Source organism: Neomonachus schauinslandi, chromosome 14 (genome assembly GCF_002201575.2).
Source record: "Neomonachus schauinslandi chromosome 14, ASM220157v2, whole genome shotgun sequence".
NCBI classification, from domain to species: domain Eukaryota; kingdom Metazoa; phylum Chordata; class Mammalia; order Carnivora; family Phocidae; genus Neomonachus; species Neomonachus schauinslandi.
In genome coordinates, this window is record NC_058416.1 from 43,314,880 (window position 1) to 43,337,693 (window position 22,814).

Sequence of the window (22,814 nt, forward strand, 5' to 3'; positions counted from 1 at the left end):
CGCGCGCGAGTGAGCGGCGCGGGGCAAGGACCGGCAGGCGGGTGCCGGCGCGCGGGCAGCAGGGGTGGCCGCGGCGGCGGCTGCGCGGGACGGAGCCGTGGCAGTAGCGGCCGCGCCGGCCCCTGGCCTCACCCCCGTGCGGCCGAGGCCGGAGACTAGTCTCCAACTCTCCCGGGTGCCGGAAAGCGGCCCTCAGCCCCCCTATTCCCCCCCGCCCCCACGCAGCGGAGGCGCCGGGCGGCGGGACTGCTGCCCTTTGTGGGCGCAGCGCGCACGGCCCGGAGCGCCCTCCCCGCGGCGCTCTCCTCGGCATCTTGGTCTTGCAGAGCGGCCCTGGAGAGGGGACCCAGAGGAAGCAAAGCCACGAGCCCGAAACCTCGCGTTGCGGAGCTCCTCGGGAGCGCCAGCCGCTCTACTTCCACCTCCGCATCCTACACCGGCCAAGGTCCCCGCCGCCTGCATCCCTCCCGGCTTCCGCTGCGCTTAGGGCCGAAGCCTAGCCGCCTGCGCTGCCACCGCGGCCGCCTACACACACACACGCACACACACTCTCTTTCTCTCACACCCTCACACGCACGCACGCCTTCTCCCCCGCCCCCTCCCCAGCTCCTTGATCTCTCGGTCTGTTTTATTACTCCTGGTGCGAGTCCCGCGGACTCCGCGGCCCGCTATTTGTCATCAGCTCGCTCTCCATTGGCGGGGAGAGGAGAGCAGCGGTGAAGGGGGTGGGGTGGGGAGGGGAAGGGAAGGGGGTGGAAACTGCCTGGAGCCGTCTCTCCGCGCCGCTGTTGGTGCTGCCGCTGCCGCCGCCGCCGCCTCCGGCTCCTCGCTCGGCCCCTCTCCGCCTCCATGTGCCGGATAGTGGGAGCGTCGCGGACCCTGCTGCCGCTGCTGGCGGCCCTGCTTCAGGTACGCGGCGGTCTCCGCGGGCCGGGCCGCGGGCGGGGTGGGGCGGGCGGCGCCGGGTCCCTTTGTTCCCCGCGCCGCTGCGGGGCCAGGCTGCGCACCCGGGAAGGGAGGTGCCGCACCGCGCGGTCGGGAGCTGCGCAGGCACGAGGCTCGGGCCGGGGCGCTGGGGCAGGGCTGGCCGGGCCGGCTGGTCTCCGGCGCCGCTCCCGGCGGGTCCCGAAGGGACCTATCGCCGGCCCCCTCTGTTCTTCCTTCCGGGCCGGGCGGGCTTGCAGGGGGTATCTCCGGGCAGCAAAAGGGTGAGGCAGGACAGCTCCCAGGTTTTGCAGTTTTCTGCGCTTCTCGTCCCTCGCTTTGCACTTTGCTCCGATTTTTTTGTTTATTTCTGTAGGGATGGGTCGCGAGTTTGCAGTAGGAATTCTCACTCTGGTGTCTTAGTTACGGGACGTGCCTCCATCCCACCCCACCCTGGCACCCGCGCGCCTCCCGGGGCCCGAGGGCTCCACTGTCCTATTGTCTTTACCCAAGACCAGAGTTGCTTTCTCTTCTTGTCCTCTTGCCCTCACTGTGTTCTGTGTCGGTCCCACCTGGAAGAAAACCTCGTCCCCTTGCCCCGAAGAGTCAATGCGGGCCGGGGCCTCCGCACCCAGACCCTGGCCCCGCAAGCCCCGTATTCTGGCGGGTGGGGAGAAGTTCCGTTACTCGGTTATTATTCCTCTTCCTCTGTCCGCTGTCTCTCCCCTGCGTTCGTCCTCGGGGACGTCTTCGCAAGGAGCCTCCGCACTTTTCACGCCTTTGGGAGAGCGCCAGACAGCCTCTTCATAGAATCGGTACTAGGAGTCTTCTCCGCGGCAGGAAGCACCTGCTTCAGGCAGGTCGCAGATTCCCTTGCCACTCCGCGCCACCGATCCCCAGCCGGGCTGACGGACCAACTTTCCCCGCGGCGTCCGGCGGAGGATAAGCCAAGGCCCCTCCCGGCCGCCCACACGGTCCCGGGAAGCGACGCCGCGCGCCTCAGCCCCGACCCCCGCGCAGGGCGGGGGCAGGGCGGGGGTCCTAAATCGGCCCCGGCTGGCGATGGGGTTCCAAAGCGGCGGCAGGAGAGGGGCGTGTCCGCCCTGAATGCAGGTCAGGGTCTCTGGGGAAATCCGCCCAAGGGGCCCCCTGCGCACCCTTGCAGCTGGGGGTGGCCAGCGAGTGGCAGCTCTGAAAAGTGCGGGCGCGGCTTGGAAGTGCCGCTGCGCCGGGGGCGGCCGGGGCTGGGACAGATGGTGCGGATCGCCCCCCTCCATGGTCTTCACGGGTCACGGCCTGGCGCGGTCCGGCCGCGGCGAGGGTGGGGTGTGGGGGGGGCGAATGCGGGCGCCGGGGGCGGGACGGGGTCGGCGCCCGCGGTCTCTCGCGCTTTCTCCCGCCGCCCCCTAGAGGGGTGTGGGCAGAAGCCGCTGGAGCCCTGTCCATGGTCCGCCGTGGAGCCGCGCGCCCTGCCCGGCTCTGCGCTCTTTTCCCCCAGGTCGTGCTCTCCCGCTTTCCGGCGCTCTCTCTCTCTCTCCCTCTGACTCCGTGGCCGCCCGGGTCCCGTCTTTTCTCCTTTCTTGGGTTTCTCCTTTTGTTCTTTCGTCTCCTGCTGGTCTCTCTCCCCTTCCCCCACTCGCCAGTCCGCCCCCCTCGGCTCTTCTGACTCTGGGGTTTGAGAACTATTAGACTAGACGTTTTTGGCCTCTGCAGTTTTGGGAAGTGGATGGAATTTCTTCTAACTGGGGGAGGAGACCAGTCAGTCACTTGCTAACAAAAGTATCTCCTGTTATAAAACCGCCCTTTCTTCTTGAAGTGCGCACTCCTCATTCTTTCCCTCCTGTCACTTAACTTACTGTTTCTTCTTTTCAAATAGGGTTTACTAAAGGGGTTAGGCTGAAGGGGAAGGAAGGAAAAAATGCTACTTCGGTGGTTTGAAGTTAGGGCGAGGGCAAGATAAACTTAAGAATCCTATGGACATCAGATACTTTCCCTTTTAAACAGGAAATGCCGTAGATCAAAAAATCTTATTTTTAAAAGCATTAATTTTGAACATCATTGAGTGGTCTTACTAATTTACAAACAAGTTTTCATAAATTTTCAGAGTGTGAAACCAGCAGTAGATAGTATCATGTTCACTAACTTTTTGATCTGAAAGTAAGTTTTAATTGAATACTGCGCAGTGAAGTTAGGAGAGGAGGAGACATTTGTTGGTCATTCATACCGTGGGACTAAGTGTGGTACCACTGGAGCAGTCTCATTTTCTCTTAGTCATCTGCCTTGAAGTCAGGTGTGAATTTTCTAAGTCATTTTCTCCTTTAAGCATTTTTTAAAAATAGAATTTATAAACGTCACATACTGCGCTTATCTTTACGGTCCCATGTTCTTTCTCAGTTTCTTCTAAATGGATGTTATGTTGACGTTTGTAAACCCTCAGGAAAAGGGAAGTTATAACTTTGTCATCAAGTTATTTGGCAGTCTCCTAATTCCTGGGTGCAAGTTAAGCAATTACATTGAATGATTTGCAAGGTCATTAGGAGTGAAAGCAGAGCAGTTTATGAACATGAGTTTCAGGGTTAAGTGCGCCATGTGAATTGTACAACTGAGATTAGAAATGACTTTGTGCTAATGGCCTGCTTTACACACCAGAATAACAAAGATCTGTCTTCAAGGTGAAAATGGCCCCTTTTGCAGTCATCTGCTATTCAAGTCCAGTTTTTGGGGTTTTTTTGTTTTTTTTTTTTAAGGTCAGACTAAGAAGACAAGACTTTTAGGAAAGAGGATGAATAGGTTATTAGTATAGATATAGAGCAACCTTATTTTTTCAGACCAGTTAAAGAATGATTAAATATTCAAAAAGACTTTGTGGGTTTATGTGTTAACTGAGGTGTTTCTTGTTTTACTTTGAACACTTTTATTTTTACTTTGAGAGATCCTTTATTAGTTTAGTTGTTCTCTTACTTAGAGTTATATAATTCTAGTCATTTTGCACATTATGATATTCAGCTTTAAGATTTTCTCTAATTCTTCCTTATTTTAACTTATGGCATTAGTATTTTCCTTTGCACTAAAAACAAGAAAGTCAAATTTAACCATTAAATTTCAAAGATCAAAGGATATCACAAAGTTATGACAAACTTCCCTTTTAAATTATGCAAGTGACTTTCAAGGCCTTCAATAGATTTATCATCAGGCAAAAAAAAAAAGAAATCAATTTTATTTTTACTACCTACCCAGTAATTACGAGACTAAAAAACCTGCTTTGTTTTTCTAGTTCACGTTTTAATGGCATAGTTCCATTCTTCTTATTTACATAAATTTGTATGGGTTATGAAGCATCAAGGACATCACCTTAATGTTTATAGATACTCTGGATTCTTAGTCTTATCACATAAGTCCTGCTTTCAACCTTGGGTGAGGAAGTATGAAAAAAGATGGCATAAACCATATGTGATTTTCACCTGTTAGGTGTATACACTTTGAAGAGATTAATATTCAACACATGAGATACATAAGAAGAAGCTTTATTTTAGGAAGTGGGAAATCTAGGATGCAGTAATCATTTTAGGTATAAAACATATTTATTCTCAGTGTTTATTTGATTTTCATGTGTCTTTGTAACAACTTATTGTGAAAGTAAGGAGAATTAACATAGTTGGTATTTATAGTTTATTTTACTTAGTGGCCATAGGTATGCATATCGTTGCCCTTTTCTTATCTTATGGTATGTGGTCATTACTCATAGATGGTGCATTGCCAGCATACTAGGTGTGATTTGATAAATAATAATTTGTGCATCCTAAAATATTTTATGGACACATTTAAAATATATATATGTGGAGATATATATGTAGACAGATAATCTGTATCTGTCTATCTATCTATCTATCTATGTATCTATCTATCTATCTATAATTTCTTAGGCCCCAATTGCAAGTTCAGAATTTACTTACAGATTGTACTTTTTGACTTTCATACGTTCCTGGAAGTCTGCTCTGATCTTCTAAAAGTTCAGACTGAGATTTTAAGAGGAAATTTTTTTAGATTGTATTTTTTGCATATAGAGACTAAAGTCTTTTTGGGACAGATTATTTTGGTGACAATATATTGCACCAAACTGTCCTTAATTTCCCTTTTCATTAAAAATTTTCAATTCTTAAATCTGTTGTGCCTCATTAAGCTTCAGGGCTATTAATCGGGAAATGTCAAGACTTAAGGCAACAGTTAATCTTGCTTTAAAATGCCTTAAAAAAAATTCTAAGTAACTCAGATCCCCATTCTGTTTTCAAAGGGATATTCTTAAGTTAGAAGAGTGATTTTTAAAGAAAAATCCTAGATGTTATTTAAGAAATGCCGTGTTTGTGTATATACTCTACCATTTGCCCAAGTTAACATTATTCAAATTTGTTCTTTTGGCTCAAATACAAAAAGTAATCAAGTTTAAGCACTGCACAGACTGGTGGTGAATTTTATCAACCATTTAAAAAATATGATAGATTTGAAGTTTGGATTTTGTCATTTGAATATTTATCTGCCATTAGTATACCTTCTAAAAACCTAAGCATTTTCAAATTGGGTTAAGAACTATAAGTTGAAATGTAATTTGTATTATGCCGCACATTTCTGTCTTTTCCTACCAAAAACTTATTTTTGTTTTAATTTTTTAGCAAATTATATCAGTTAATTTGAGCAGATGCTAGTCTTTGTGTATTTAACTAAATGTAGATCAGTTTTAATTAAACAACCCTATTTATGCCAGGGAAGAGATTTATATAGATAAATGTTTTAGTTAGAGCTGTATCTTCTGCCTATACAGAGTGATGTCTGTAAAGTAGTCAAAAGAAGGTGAATTCCGGAGCTAAATAGGACCTTTAAAAAGATTTAGATTTAAAGATTACGATTTGTGTTACAACAGAGTTTTTAAAAGGAAAATTTGGGTTATAAATAAATGCTTCTTGGTTCTTATTTCTGGTTACTCTCTTTCATACTCTGTGCACTTCCTTGTCTGAGCTTCCCCTGTACTTACAGCAGCGCAAAGACCTTGGGTTGTGTATATATGTACAACATGTATGTTGAAGACTGGTATTTACACACGTGTCTCCTGCAACATTTATCACAGTTTAGCATGAAGTGTCAATCCATAGTTAATTGACACCTCTGTGTTTGCCATCCGAGGTGATTTGGGTACCAAAGGTGTAGTAATTTTGTTCTGTGCAAATGAGCTGATGTTACATAGGGTCAAGGGCAAGAGCTAGTGTCAAGGGCAAGAGCTAGTGTCAAGGGCAGGGAGCCTGGGGTTCTAATCTAGTCTAGATGTGGCTTACGCCCTTAAACTCTCCTGACCTCATTTTCTTCAACAGTAAAATACTGGGCCTGGTTGGATTAGCTGATCTCTAAGGGACTTTCCAGTTCTGGGACTCTTGGGGCTGCTTAAAAATATCCCCCAAATGACTCCTTTTCAAAGACTTTGGAATGACTTTAATTTTTAACCTGAAATGCAAAGATTTCCACAGACTCAGAGTGGTAGAATATCTCTTTGGAGGTCATTAACAATAGTTTATTATATATGGTAGGTTAGAAGTCATCTCTGTTTTTTATATGCTTGACTTTTAAAAGTAATTTTTTTTCATTGGCAGTGCTCCTTTTACCACTAAAAGTAAACTATTTTTTTGGGTTAGACTTGAAGAGGAATGTGATACTACTAAGAATAAAAATTATTCCTTTTATTCCTTATATACTTCTGTGTTTCTTTGAAAGAAGATAGCTTCCGTGAGAACCTTTGAATTGAGTGATATGGGTCAGCACTAAAAATATAGCCCATTGACCTAGCAAGTTATTTTTCTACAGATATGTCTGTATTCATGATGTACACATAATATATAAATATATGTGCATATATAACATTATGTATTGAAATGTTTATAATTACCAAAGATTGGATTAATTGAACTCTGAATGTCATTAGTAGGAATTGATTTAATAAATTATATGTGTAATATGCAGTTACATTTGAGAACCCTTGCTGTGTGGAGTAAAGCATTTTAGTTCTAGTTCCAGGTCAAGAAAATGATTGTTAAACCACCTAATGTTTATGGCATAGCCACGTACCTAGAAATGCTTCAGAGAAGGACCGCGAAAATGATCAGTGGGATTTCAGGGCTTCTGAATGAGGAGAAATTGGACGAAGACCACGATAGAAGCTGTGACGAAAGAATAGGTAATCAAACAATGTAGGAATAGGATGAAGATGGCCTAAGGTAACAGTAGAACGTCCTAAAGTTGTGTCGAGAACAACCTATGGCAGGCTGAGCTACAAGTAGGTCTAAAGAAGATTGGCTAAGTTAATGGGTAGTTAAATAATAGCTTAGTTTCCATGTTGTATCATAAAATGACTATACTGTGCTGAGTTATTTGTGCCTGAGAGATTACATTAGTTGGTTTAAACCATTGTGATATTTCTTACATTCCTTTGACTGAATATTTAATTTTTCATCTATTCCTGGTGGCAAAAGTGTGGCCTAAAGTGTAGTCTAAACACCTTAGTACTATCTAGAATTTGAGATGCAGAAGAATATTTAGTATAGGAATCAGATGTTCTGGTCTACTGTCTTGATTAAATAAACTGTTTAACTTGGGTTTTTCCCAGGTAGCATTAGAAAATTAATTGTATAATGCCTTTAAAACAGCTTGAGCTATTTAAAAGGAAATGCTATTATAAATACAATATGGCAATCATATAGAGAAGTGCTTGTAGGACTTATAGTCCTTATAGAGTGGTGCTTGTAGACATGCTTGATCTATGATCTGTTCTTTGGTTTTCTTTTACAAAATATACCTACATATAACAAAAATAAATAAATAAGTGCTGAAGTAATAATATATACTTCTATCTATTGTAATTTTAATATTTGTTTTTATGTTAACTTAAAAATTTACTTGACCATAGTGGACTTATATATATTATAGTTTTAATATTGGTTTTTGTGTTAATTTAAAAACAATTGTTTACTTGACCACCATAATTGAAAATATTTATACCCAGATTCCGTCTCCCCCATTCTGATATATTATTTAATATTTCAGTGGATTAGTAAAAGGAATTTGTAAAAAAAAAAAAAAAGTTAACTGAAGGGACATAACTTAGAATATTATTCCAGAAATTACTGGAAATGGAAATGTGAAATGACCATTTTCCCCTCATTATTAAAATAAATTTTGAGTTTATTCAGCTTTCTTCTTTTGCATTAAATATTGAAGTATTTTTAAAAATTTATTTATTCATTTAAGTAATCTCTACACCCAACATGGGTCTCAAACTCAGAACCCCAAGATCAAGAGTCGGACACTTCACTGACTGAACCAGCCAGGTGCCCCTAAATATTGAACTTTTCTATTACTGCTTTCAGTAATGATTGTAAGGCTGGCCCTTTTTTCCTCATATGCAGTTTTAAGACCTCTCACAATTTATTTTATTTTTATTAATCATCAGTAGGTCATTCATGTAACTCAGAAAAAACACATAGACCGGAGAAAACCATTAAAACTTCTGATATTTGTTGCCACCTCTTCGAACCCTTTTGTTTTTTTTAACTAATGTCTGGTAGTACTAAACCTTTACAATAAAATATTTTTAATTTCAGCGAAGGAAACTAACATGTTATCCCAGTTAATTATTTCCATAACCCTGTGAGATAAAATTCCCATTTTAGAGATGATGAAAGTAGAACTCAGTTTGAGTAGTTTTTCTGAGAATCCAGAGTGAAACGATATCTGTCAGAGTAGATTGAGCCTGACTGCAAAACACATGGTTTTCTCCCTCCCTCTATGGACTGGGACCCTTTCAATACAGTGGTAGTCAAGGAATGAATATTGCATTAGAGAGGAATTTCGATTCCTCTTTAGTGGGTTGATAAGATTTTTTTTTAAATAGTCAACTTTTGAGTTATATTCTCTATTAATTTGACCTTAAATATTTTGATTTATTTTGGCGTCTGAACCCAAAATGTAATGCTTGGTTAGGATTTTCACTCATTTTTAAAATACGTTCTCTTAGGGGCGCCTGGGTAGCTCAGTCATTAAGTGTCTGCCTTTGGCTCAGGTCATGATCCCAGGGTCCTGGGATAGAGTCCCACAAGGGGCTCCCTGCTCAGTGGGAAGCCTGCTTCTCCCTCTCCCACTCCCCCTGCTTATGCTCCTTCTCTCCCTGTGTCTCTCTCTGTCAAACAAATAAATAAAATCTTTAAAAAAATAAAATAAAATATGTTATCTTAGAGAAAGAAGAAAATATCATAGGGAAATGATTCATAATCAGTTTTATAATGTTCTTCAAATTGTCTCGATCAACAAATAATATGCTGATAAGTGTTCAAAAATAATTTTTTTGCACGAATCCTAGAACTTAAAATACTTCCTAAGAGCCTAGAAGCCCTCAGGCTATGCATGGTTTTTTTTTTTCTTTTTTTTTGATACTGTTTTTTCAGCGTTCCTTTCTGTGAAAGTAAGTTCAAGAGAGTGGATCACCAAGTTTTGAAATATGTTTAGTGACACATTTTCCCTGTTTGAATCATCTGAATTACTTTTTCTCCCAAAATGAAATTATTTGGGGGCTTTTAAAACAAATATGTCCACACCTCAAAAGGAACTACTAAAGTAGATTCATGTGAATGTTTTGTGGAGGGACAACAGATTTGTTTTGCCAAGGAGAAAGCCTAGAACTGTTTCGCTTGTAACTTGACCTATTGTAACTGGGCGGATTCAGTTGGCTTGACTAGAATCTCCAGCAAAATGTCTCTTGGTTGATTGGGAAGCTATTAAGTGAACTCTGAAATAAATGAATAAAAAAGGCATTAATTTTACTAAGTTTAAAGGGGATATAATCCACTCCCTCTGCTTAACATAAATCTTTCATAAACTAGAGATTGTGACCACTTTAATTTTTTTTCTTTTGTTGTCTTAATTAGTTAACACAATGGTTCAAAGTCTGAAGTTCATTCTTTATGGCTTTCTGGTCCAGTAAATAAAGAAAAAATGTGTTTTGTGTGGCCAGAATATTAGCCTTTTGTAGCTCCTTTGGCATCCCCCCAGTGGAGTCCATTTGGTACTATTGAGTCAGCACCCAATCAAGACAGAGCTTCAGCAGCACCTCATGAGTACCCTCCCTCAATTTTAACCATTCTCCAATGCTGAGTATTTACTTGACTTCTAGTAACATCTATTACTTTTGCTCATTTTTATAGAATCTTTGTACTTTATGAAATCCTATATTATATTCCCGTTTGTGTCTGGCATCTTCCACTCAATTTTAGAATTTGTCCATATGTTTGTGTCATACGTATGTTTTAATAGTCAGAAATTAGGAAAGATTCATGGATGTTATAGAAATCTCCAGGAAGTTAAGGAAGTTGAAAATTCATTTTTTTTAAAAAGAATGGAGTGATTATTTCATTGCAGCTAGAAGTTGCTTGTATATTTATGGTTTGTCAAGCCATGAAACACCTTTTGTGGGTTTTCCTACTCAGATTTTTTCTTCTGTAGTTCTTTTAACTTGGCAGTGTTGTTTAGCCAAAAGCCAAAACCATTTAGACTGTAGTAAGTTACAGCCTCTACCAGAAAGAGGATGGAGGCAAAGAACTAAATGTCTTTTTGATTTGACGTCTTCAAGCAGAGTTTTGGGGTGTTAACAGATTCTAATCTTTTCAGTGATGCTTCTTAATACCTTCTCTGCGCTTATCGGTGACCCACTTCTCAATGAGGTCTTACCCAGATTTAATTTTAACTTAAAAAGAGGTTAAATGGAGGGGTTATAATGCCATAAACTGCTAGTTTTCCAGCTGTTCTTTGGGTACAGTTGATCCTCTTTTGTGTTTGTATAGGTTTTTTAAAGATCTGAGAGGTTGCCATGAAGGATGCAGAGTGCCATATTTGTCCCAAGATCTTTCTTTGTATAGGCCTTTTCTCTCTATTTATAATGGTTGTTTAGTAGATCCAGATTCTAGGTGGAGGATTCCATGCATGGTGCTGAGGACTAAAGAATCAAATTCCAGCCCACCAAGGATTTCTTTGCTTCAAGGCAGTTCTAGTTTTGTTTTTTTTTTAACGTTCTTACACGTGTGGACTTTCTTACACATGTGGACTTTATTTTGCAGTACTTAAAGAGAGTGTACTTATTGCACGGCCTTAGCTTATTGATACATAGTATGTATTTCATTTGTGTTTCGCCCCAACCCATAGTTTTTCTCCCATAAAAGTAATTGTTTATATTTGGTGTTTGTGTTTTTGGCATTAAATTTTGTTTACAGTCCGTCTTTTCTGTTTGACAAGTACTAAGGACATTTGGGGAGAACATCATAATCACTGATTTAATTTACAAATCGATTTATAGTTAACTTCTTTGTAAACAAAACTGGGTTATCCATGATTTGGTTTATGGTCTTCCCTTTATTTGAGGCTGTCTCTATGGAGCTGTGTTTAAAAGGAGGATACTGGTGTATTTAAATGTAGATAACAGTAGACTATCTGCAGATGGCTTATAGCATTTTATGACCTAAAATAAAGGCATTTCGGAAAACAGTGAGGTTACTTTTTTAGTATTTGCATTTGTAATGGATATTGTCATGATTCCTATTCCTTATTTTCCTAAGTCTTGGTTCTTCAGAATTTAAATGCGTACATAATTTAAATATATATATACACACATATATACATACATATACACATACATATCACGTGTCCCTGGGACACTACTCTGGTTGTTGTGCCAATATATAAATTGAGACCATGCACCTCCAAATACAGTCTTCTTAAACCTCATGCTATATCAAATTGTATTTATCTGTTTATATTTTCACATTTAGATATTTACTTACCTGAAATTTCTTTTTGTATGTGGTATGAGGGTAGAGAGTCTTGCTCAATTTCTCCCACCAAGATTTTATACACATAATACACAGACTAACACACGAGTGGCTGTCGTTGGTCAAATAAAGCTGCTCGTTTTCTGAACTGAAATGCTCCCTTTATTACGTTTAACATTTCCTTAGATTTTTGGTTCTTGTCCTTTTTTCTTTCCAGTTGTACTGATTTAGTAGCCTAGAGAGGCAGTGAGGCATTGTGGTTAAGATTGGGGTCTCTGGAGCTAGTTGACCTGTGTTTGTACCCCAGTTCTGACACTTGGGTATTATGTGCACGTGGACAACATGACATTTTTATGATAGTTTATCATAAGGTGGTTATGAAAAGTAAATGGGTTAATATATATACATCACTTAAAAAAGTGCTTTCCTATGGTAAACAAGGTATAAGCTCTTTAACTGAAGATTTGGGGGCATAGCCATTACCACTGTTTTATACAAACACAGTCAAGGGATAATTTAAATATTTGAATAAATTTGAGCTCTTATATGTCTAAAGCTTTGTTCTGTGTTCAGCGTGATAGCCAGGAACTTGTAACTCTGAAGGGACTATCACCCGAATGTCCCTTCGGCCTCACTGAGAAACCACACCTGAAGGACACATATTTTAACATCCCTCTTTAAATTCTAACAGATGTTGCTAGGCTGATAGGATTAGGGAAAGGGGTTAATATATATGGAGTGTATTCTGCCAGCAATTTGAATTTTGGGAATTGCAGGTAATCGAACAGAAGCTATTCTGGTGTCTTTCTCTTTGCTTCTGTGATTTAATTCTTTAATGTTCTGATATTGATGCAAACATGTGTGTGTATGTGTTGAGACTAGCCTGGAACCAGAGTAAGTTACTCATCTCTGAATGCTTTTAACATGATGATGAGGACCTCATAGAGAGGAGGGGTTGAAGGTAATGTTGGTGGATGCCAATACAGAATCTGCAAAAACTGAGTGAGGAGTCATTGTTCTTGTAGATTCTGATAATTTATCGGTGATTAGATGCAGGAAATATTACTTTTAACTCAGTTTCATCCTGTCCTAATAATAGCACATCATTTTTGAGTAATTACTATATGTGCCAGGCACTGTTCTAAGTACTTTAAGTGTATTAACTCATTTAATTCACCCAAGATTATACTTGTTTTACATATGAGGACACCAAAGCACAGATCGTTTAGAACAAGGTACCCAAAGTGATTTTGTTAAGGGAAGAAACTTAGGATTCAAATGCCAGCAGCCTGAGGTCAGAGCCTGTGTTCTGGTTTGGTATTTATTTGAATGCAGGTAAAAAAAAAAAAAAAAAAAAAATTAAGGCAGGATTGGCATCCAGTTCTATTTTGCATATATATGAAGTTCAACCTTTAAAAAAAAATCTTTTTTTATTGTAAAATGTGGTCCATGTGGAGGAGTATATAAAGCACAGTATATGCACAGTATAAAAAATAATTAGAGTATACAAATATGTCCGTGTAACTACCAGACGAGTTAAGAAATGGAAAATTTCCAGTACCTTGGAAGTCTCCAGAATACTGTATCTATTCCCCCTTTTTGCCCCAGAGGTAACAATTATCTTCATCTTTCTAATTAATTACTCATTGCTTTTCTTCATAGTATTACCATCTATGTATATATCCCATATATATGGGGGAGGAGAGGTGTGTTTATGTAAATGTGCGTGTATTATGTGTTTATAAATGTACTATGCGTATGTGTGTATTTATGTGCACATATATATAAAATGTACTTTTTGTGATTTGCTTCTTCTGCTTAGCATTCTGTCTGTAAGATTCATTCAGTTGAATTGTGTAACTCTAATTTGTTCATTTTCACTGCTCTAGGGCATTGCATGCTATGAATATGGTAGAATTTACTTATTCAATTTATTGTTGATGGGTTTGTGTGTGTTCAGAATTCGGCTACTGTGAAGATTGCTGTACTTGCCACCTGGGCATTAAGTGTCAGGGATACTCCGGGACTGCATTTCTCAAACTTGAGCTTGTGTAAGAATCACCAGAAAGCCCGTTAAAGAGAGATTCCTGGCCTCACCCTCTGAGCTTCTGATTCAGTAACCCTGTGGTGGAGCCTGAGAATTTGCATGTCTAGCAAGCTCCCAGGTGATGGAATGCTGGACTGCTCTGGGATATGTACCAAGGAGTAGAATTGCTGGGTTGCAAACAAGAATGTTTTCCAAACCGGTCCACCAGCACCATGTATGTATTTCTCGTTTTCCCATGATTTTAGCATATGTGTTATAGCCAAACTTTAAAATTTTTAACTATTTAGTGGACTGCATAATTGTATCTCTTTGGTTTCAGTTTATGCTCTCCTGGTTACTAATGAGTAGAAGATTGTTTTGATGTGCGTTTTGGCCTTTGTCTCTTCCTTGAGGTGTCTGAATGAACGCTAGCCTATCAGATGAAATTTGTAATTTGTCTATAGCTTGGCCTTACTGTTTATTGCCTCTTCTTTTTGCCTAACATTTTCAGTTGTGGCTTGTATGGGATGTTGTCAAGGATTGAGCCTTTTTGAAAGCTTACTCATGTGGTTAAATCTAATATTTGCTGAGTGCTTACTATGGGCCAGGCCAAGCCCTTCACCTGCGCTGTCTCATGTAATCTCACATCAGCCCCCTGAGATAAGGTGGGCATTATCATCACTATCCATTTTACAAATGTCTGAATGAAACCTGGCTTAACACATTCACTCAAAGGCACGCCTCGAGGATGTGGCCGGTGGGGATTTGAACAGGGTTTTGCCTTGCTCGTAACAACCAGTTTCTTGGAAGTCTACAAGAATATATGCAGTGGGAGCATAATAAGCTTCTCTGTTCTAGATTTTGGGAAAGATTGCAGCCTGGAGGAGGATTTGGAGTTTAGAATCCACACTTTAAGGATCTCCGTTTCAGAGAGCAACTTTGGCCTTACATTGAATGGGAAAATTTAATAGAGCCAGCGTTCGGATAGGATACCATGGAAGCAGGCAGTTTCTGTCACTGGCCACATGACCCCTTGGTGGTGATTTTAAGAGATGCAAGTAACTGATAGTGGTTGACAGTTCTCTGAAGTGCCCTGTTTTTCCTGACCTCAGGCTGGCTGGGCCCAGCACCGTAGTCACTGAGCAATCCAGGGGTCCATGCGACTTTCTCTTCCTAGCACCCGGGCTCCCCCAAGCACTTGAAGAGACGTGGATGTCTGCTCTCAGACCCTCAGTGTTCAGCATCCTGGTGAGCTTGTGGCTCTGCTGGTGGTATCAGGATGTTATATAGTCTGGCCTCTTTTCGATCTTTGAGGCTTAGCCTTTGAGTATTCAGTAAGAGTGAGACTTTGTATGTAATTTTGGTGTCTTTGAAGAGACCTAGTAAATAGTGCTTCTTATCCATCTAAGTTCTGGTAAGTAAGACAAAAGGGTCAGCAGATAGTCAAAATACAACTTTTCTTACTGACAAAGGCAAGGGTGGAGAATGTAGATTAAATATATTGGATCTCCGAATTAATTCCCCCCCTTACCTCCCATCTTCAGCAGCGCTGGGTGAGGGCCAGCCTCCTGCCTGGGGACCCTGCTCCTGTAAGTTCACCTGTAGCATCGTGATATCTGCGTTATGGAAGCAGGCAGGCTCCCAACAGAAAAAAGATGATGAAGGTCCTGAACCCTACATGCCCATTTGTCTCAGACTAACCTGCCAGAGAGGTTGACAGAGGTCAGGAGAGCTATTGCTAACGTAGCGCCCCCTACTTGAAAGTAGGGGGTAAGGGTTCCCGTAAACCTTTCCCAGATTTTGGATTAGCCATTGAGTTTATGTTCTTAACCACCAAGCCTGTGCTCATCGAGAAGGTACAGCGATTGCCCACAGTGGGGAAGATGGGCCTCTGTCAGGACCAGCCCTGCTTCCAACCTCATGAAGCCTTAGGAGATCGATAGCTTTACTTTCTCAAGAGTCCCCAAAGCTAATGGGACATGCAGGATGATCAGAGCAGTAGCTGCACAGCCTACAGAATTAGAAGGCACACCCATCTCGATCCTGGAGGATTTATCCCAGGCGAGGTTAGGACCCCACGGCCTATCTCTAAGTGTCCCAAAGACTGTAACAGGGAGCCCATGATATCTGAGAGAAAGACTCACAGTGGGCAGAGAAAACCTTCTTCAGTTTAGCCTTCCCCAAATGCTAATCAGGCCAAGCCTCTTGTCTATAATCCCTGACCCTTGGGCTAAACACAGCTCAAAGAGGAAATGAAGACTTAAAGATACTGAATCTGATGGATGGAAGTTAAAGAAGACAGGGATTGCCACCATGGGATATTCTCGAGCCTTGCACATAGGGGGCAGTATCTCAAATGCCAGTTTTCTCAAGAAAAACCCAGAATGCGTGGGTGGATCCCCTCCCCCGAGGTAAGTACGAAGTGCTGAATATAACCTCCCACTGGAAGCCTCTCCCTGAAGAGTTTCGGTTTGCAACCAGCACATTGAAACCTCCTACTCTACCTTTCTCTATGAGCCCCTGGAGACTGCCAGCCTGGTGTTGTCACTGGCGTGGGCTCTGTCGGGTGGGTAGTTATGGGACACACTGTCTTGGTAGCAAGGTTTTCAGTCTCTTGCCACTTGTTATGGGGTTGCTTTAGCCAAAAAGGCCCTGTGCAAGGCAGGATTTCTCCTTCATTTGTAAAGACCAGTGCAGACTGCCAAGGGGCCAAACTACGGTGGCCCTCACCCCAAAGTGTTCATCATTTGGCTAAGGTCACCCCATGTGTCCTGCCTCTTTTCTGAGATCCTTGGCCTACAGCCTTTCCTGAGGCCCCCTGCTTGCTCTAGGCCCTACCCCTGTAAACAGCCACTTTCCTGGAGAATAACCACCATAAGTTGTGGTCACACATCAAGATCAAAATACCCTGTGGTTTAGGAATTAAAGCCTCTTGATGTTAAAAGCTACCTGCCCAACTATAAAAACCAGCCACACTGCACAATCAAGGCTGCAAACCACCAAGTTGAAAAACATTCGGGGCCATAGTAAAACATCCTTTCTCCCCTGCCTGGAGACCCGGTACCTCCATGAGTATTTTCTTCCCCAATGTTGGATTCCTTTTTTATTATTTGCCGAGATCTCCAGATAATATACCAAATGCAAGTCTCTGAAGGGGCCCAGTAAATAGGACCTCTCCTGCTGAACCAAATTCTGAACCAAGTGAAATAGAAGCCAGGAGAGCCAACAGTCCGGAAAGGAGGGTATCACGTGGTTCTGGCAAAAGCTGGGCTTGAAAGCGTAGCTTTTGTCCGTTGCTAATAGGGAACCCCGGAATTGCACAGACATGGGTGCTCAGTTGCAGGCGGTTGTGGGCACCCTCCCCCAACCCCCAAATGCTGCCGGGGATCCGCGAATTCCCAGCATGGAAAATGAGATCACCACACTTGTTTTCTGCAGGCCTGAGACTCCCCAGGGGGAGGAGTAGGGGACAGAGATGGGCACCAGCTGCCCAGATTGTTCTTTTGAATTCAGCCTTCAGGTAAGTTCAGTCCATCCTTCTCTCCAGGGCAGTCGTTCACAAGCTTCTCGGTCTTAGGATCCTTTTATGCTCTTAAAAGTTACTGAGTGCCCCAGTGAGCTTGTGCAGTGTGGGTAATATCTGTTGGTGTTTAGCATATTAGAAATTAAACTGAGAAAAATACATGTTTAATTCATTTAAAGATATTAAAATCCATTATATAGGTAACATAAATACCAATTATTATGAAAAAGAGCTGTATTTTCCAAAACAGAAAAGAGAAGTTAGTGGGAATAGTAGCCTTGCGCTTATATGTTTTTGTAAATCTCCTTAATGCCTGGCTTATCTGCTTCTGCATTTGCTCTGTTATGGTAGCACACATTGCCTGCCTCAGGAATACTCTGCTTTACACTTGTGAGAGATTGAGAGTGAAAGGACAAATAATGTTACTCTATTAGGAGAAGAGTCTTTGCCTTCCAGATCTCCTGGAAGGATCTTGGGGACCCCTAGCATTCCGCAGCCCGCACTTTGAGAACTGCCATTCAGGTTAGGCCTGACTGGTGGAGTGGAAAGAGGTGGGAGCAACATTCCTTCCACATGGAAAGAAGCTTCTGGAGGAGAGGAAGCATTCCCCCTGCACAGGTTACGCAGTGGAACCGTCCAAAGGCCAGCCTTAAATCACTCACCATGGCCACGGGTGGAAAAAATGTTAGTCTTCAGCCCCCGAGTTGAGACGGCAACTGATGATATTAGCTCTGTAACCTCTGAGTTAACATGCGGGGCTCGAGGCTTTACTTCTTTATTGCTTAACCTATTAGAACACCACTGGGCAGGGTGCTGCTTGGGGAACGAGTTCAGGAATGACTTTGAACCCTGATGTTATTGACAGTATCCTCTTCTCACTGCGGGACATTTCTGGAAGCTGTGCTGTGAATGTTACTTTCTCACAAGAATAATGGTATAATTGGCTTGGGTTTATCTTATCAAGGACTTCGAATTAGATAAATCATCACTATGGCCAGCTATTCAAATTAAATCAGAGTTATGGGGACTGTAAATGTCTGTAACCATTTTTAAAAAGTGAAACCATTAAAAAAAAAAAAAAAAAAGAAAGGAAAAATGAAACCATGCTCCAGGTTTTATGAAATGGGTCTGATTGTAGATGAATACAAGGGAGCCTGGAGTATAGGAAGTGCACAGAGAGTCTATTATAGGCGATAATTATTTCCTCATCAGTACCACCTACTGAAAATTCATATACTCGCTATATGTATTTGCTGATAATTTTCCATGTGTACTTTTAGAAGGGCTTGAGGGACGTGGAGGGGTTTTGGTTTGGGTGGCTTAAAAAAACAAGATGTTTATCCACATTTGCACTGATGTCTCTTTCTCTCCAATTTTTTCCCAGTGGACAGAAACATTGGAATTATTTTAAAAGGAGGTATCATATCATATCACAATCATATGTGAGAATCATTTTAGGAAAAAAATTTACAATGGTAGCAAGTAGATTCTTCACTTGGTCTTAATTCATATAGGACGAGTTCTAGCCCTTAACCAGTTAGGTAATATGTGTCATTGTGTGTGGATACTTCCTGATGTTTTTGTCCCCGATTCGCAGTGGGGAAGGGTGGTCCCCAAAGCCATTTCATGCTGGTTTGAATAGCATCCCTAAATTGACTAGCTAAATAACCTAGGGCAGGGGCTCCTGGGTGGCTCAGTCGTTAAGCGTCTGCCTTTGGCTCAGGTCATGATCCCAGGGTCCTGGGATCGAGCCCCACATCGGGCTCCCTGCTCCGCGGGAAGCCTGCTTCTCCCCCTCCCTCTCCCCTTGCTTGTGTTCCCTCTCTCGCTGTCTCTCTCTCTCTCTGTCAAATAAATAAATAAATAAATAAAATCTTTAAAATAAATAAATAACCCAGGGTAACTTCCTTTTAGTTTGCTTCCTTGCCTGCAAAATGGCACATTATAGTACCTACCTCATAGGATTGTTGTGAGGATTATTGGGATATAATACTTCGCTTGGAATGCAGATCCTGGAACGTGGTAGGCACTCCATAAATATTAGTAATCAGTCATACTCAGTGTATTTAGTCAGATGAATTCCCCAGTTGGTTATAAACACCGTCTGATGCTAAGTAATATACTATTTGATGACATTTTGAACATTGTGTGTAAGCCTCTTGCAATCTCTGGTGAGTGTGATGAATTGATGGGGCAAAATCAATGTAAGCCAGGATTGGTCGTCTCTACTGAATTGCCTTCGGCACTTGTGGAATTTTTTAAAGGCAGTTTAATTGCAGAATGGCCTGAGCCACAATCTCTTGATAGTGTTACCCTTTCCTAAGCCAAGTCCATAAGTGAGTACCTGTAGGGCTGCTACCCATTACATTAAATCCATGACACTTACTGGTAAACTCTTGGCTGTGTTTCGGGATTGTGCTCCACGAAGCCTTAATGCCTCGGAAGCCCCTTCTCACGTGGCTGACGAGCTGGGGGATGGATGGGGCTGATCTCACTGGACTTCGCTTGTTAGATGTTTGTATTTGGTCCCAAGCTTTCATAGGTTCTGCTCCTGAGAAGCTGACGCTCTAAACCATGTTTTGTATGCGGAACTCAGATTTTTGTCCATCAGGCTGTTGTCTTGTGTTATCCTCCGGCTTTGAGTTCAGTTTCAGCAGGGCTGTCAGGTTTCCTGGCCAGCATCGATGCTATTATTTGACTCTCTGTCATTAAAAAGAAATGAAAATCAGAAAAAGAAAAGTACCAACGCTAGAGATATTCAAGGACTCATCCTAATGATAAAATAGAGGCGAAGATGGAAATTACTAGGTGGGTCACAGGGCGCAGTGGGTGGCCTTGGTCAGGGATTCCTCGCATCTCAGCCAGTCTAGATGGTATCATGAAGTCAAGAAAGAGTTAAAGAACCAGTTCGAAATGCTGGGCTCTCCCTCCAGAGTAGTACCTGGCAAAACAAAAATATCAAAGGGCAGGGTTAAACTTCTGCCCATTTCAAGCATGTTTCCAGGGATATGAAATTCTTAGTGTCATCCATAGCATGGCTGACTCAGAGAAAAATCGTTAAAGAGTAGCAGCAGCTCTTGACTAATCTTAACGTAGCCTCCAACATCAGGATGGAATTCTGTGAAATGTAGAGAATCTGGCAAATGTAATCATCTGGTGATAAATTGGATTTAAAAACAAAAAATTAGTCACGCACACTTGGTCCAGAACAGTCCCCCACTAACCACTTAAAAAATGTCTTCACCGGTTGTTTATTTTTGCGTTCCCCTTTACTTTCCCAACCCTGCCCACCCCCACCCCACAAACACACATCAGGGAAAGAATTCCATTGTTTTCTTTTTGTAATTCCTGCTTTAAAATATTTCTCAGGTAATCATGTAGCAAAGCGATAAAAGTCTCCACAACAGAAAAAAAAAAACAATATCATAATAATAGCTACCCCTTGTCTTGTGGTGGATCAGGTATTCTCTTTAAGCCCTCTGTCTGCTCCACAGCAGTCCCGTGAGGCTGGTACTCTGTTAGTGGTAGTAGCAGTCCATAGTTGTATAGAAGAAGAAGCCGAGGTCCAGGTGAACTTCTGTAGCTTGTTAAGCTCACGCAGGTCACACAGGCAGTGGAGACAGGGTTTAAACCTAAGCAGGTTTGCTCCAGAGCCCTGAATCTTAACTACTATGCACATCACTGCCTTTATTTCCATAAAAAGTAAGAGACAAACAAAAAGAAAAAGGAAGTTTCCAGCTTTGTTGACTGCATTAGATAATCTACTTCACAGAACTTAAGTTGTTACTCGATTCTGACCTTAGATTATCTGGAAGGGGAAAAAAATGAAGAGATTGATCCTTTTGGGGGAAAACATCCAAATGATTAAATTTGATAAGCAAGAGAGCCTAGGTTTCACTTAGGCAGTCTTCGGAGCCACGAAGAAAAGATAAAGATTCCATTAGCTTTGGGCCACTTTCTGATGTGAAATTTTTAGCCAATAATGATAGATAATCTTGATCAGGAAGAAGATGGAGAGGCGAGGAGATTGAACATCCACTGTGGCTTCAGTGGAATATTTAAAAGCTTGGATTTAGGAGTGACTTGGAGGAAATTGGAAAGCGGAGCCAGTGACCGAGGAGGACTATAAAAAAGAATCACGGTAATGGGGACCTGAAAGAGTAGTGGACTCAGGGCTTGAAAGCTCACAGTATTGAGACTATGGAAAACATTTTAACGGAAACAAAAGTGACGTCATTGTGCATTCAGGACCGGAACAGATAGACTAATACTAACAGGCAAGCAATACTCAACTCCTATTACACTTTTGTCCTTTCTAGGCAAGGAGGTCGATCTTCAGCCTGGGAAGAGTAGAGCAAGTACTTGTAAGAGGAAATTGAAACTCAAGATAGGTGAACTGATTGTTTGAAGGCGCGGGGCAGCTCTGAATGAGTTTACCTCCTCTGGCCAGCATGAATTTCATCCTAGTGGGCCAAGCGGACTTTTGCTGCCTACTTGTAATCTTGGAAGAATTGTGGAGACGAGGAGAATCACTAACGGATCAGGGATGGGATCATGCCCGATTAAGAGCAAAGCCAAAAGCAAAATCAAGAAAGCGTAGTTTTCAGAGAAAAGAATAGAAAGCCCCATGCCGACCTGGGGCAAAATTCTGGAACCAGTAATTACAAAAGGATGGCTTGAAGATTCAATTTGCACATGTACACGGTAGCTAGGAGACCTCATGGGACTGTTAAAAGCGGGAAAAATAATTGTTTCTTTATTGCTTTTTGTTGCTAGGTTCTTAGACTTGGAGGCTAGGGCACACAGGTATGCTGTGCCTGGAGTCCAGAGAGGTTTCAGGAGAGATCTCTGGATGTGTGGCCACCACATGCTGTGTAGGCGCTTGTTAAGCGTACCGGTTTATCTACCACATGTCTTGAAGTTCTGTTTTAGTGATTCGTGATTTAGATCCAGGAATCTGGATTATAGGCCAGTGTTCCAGATTCCTTGCTATGCTGGAGCAAGTTTGGGAACTGCTGAGCTGTAGGAGACGTGCCGTGCATTGGATTGATGCTGTCATCATCGTGTTAATGCGTGACAGCTGATGCATTGGATAACCACGTGCCAGCCACTACGCCAAGGGCTGTACACATATGCTCTCATTTAATCCTCACCCCAGCGCAGTGAGTGGGTGCTGTCTTTATTGTACATATCATCCAGACGGGGAGCTGTGACGTCTCTGAAGTCTCACAGACAGTAAGGGATGGGGCAGGATTCAAACTCGGGAAGTCTGGCGCTTTTGAAAGTCTGAGCTTCTGCACCACTCAGCCGATAGCCCCTCTTTCTTTTTTTTAAGATTTTATTTATTTGTCAGAGAGACAGAGGGAGAGAGCACAAACGGGGGGAGCTGCAGGCAGAGGGAGAAGCAGACCCCCCGCCGAGCAGGGAGCCCGATGCGGGGCTCCATCCCAGGACCCCGGGACCATGACCTGAGCCCAAGGAATGCCTA

The 22,814-nt window shown here is 42.4% G+C and overlaps 1 protein-coding gene across 1 annotated transcript in view; it reads left to right on the top strand.

The window, feature by feature from the left end:
* The first annotated feature begins 802 nt into the window (after window positions 1–802).
* CDH2 (cadherin 2) overlaps window positions 803–22,814 on the top strand; it is a 210,353-nt gene continuing 188,341 nt past the window's right edge. Inside the window, exon 1 of the mRNA XM_021686273.2 lies at window positions 803–909. Coding sequence (XP_021541948.1) covers window positions 850–909 — 60 coding nt within the window. The 5' untranslated portion in view covers window positions 803–849. The remainder of the gene's footprint in view (window positions 910–22,814) is intronic.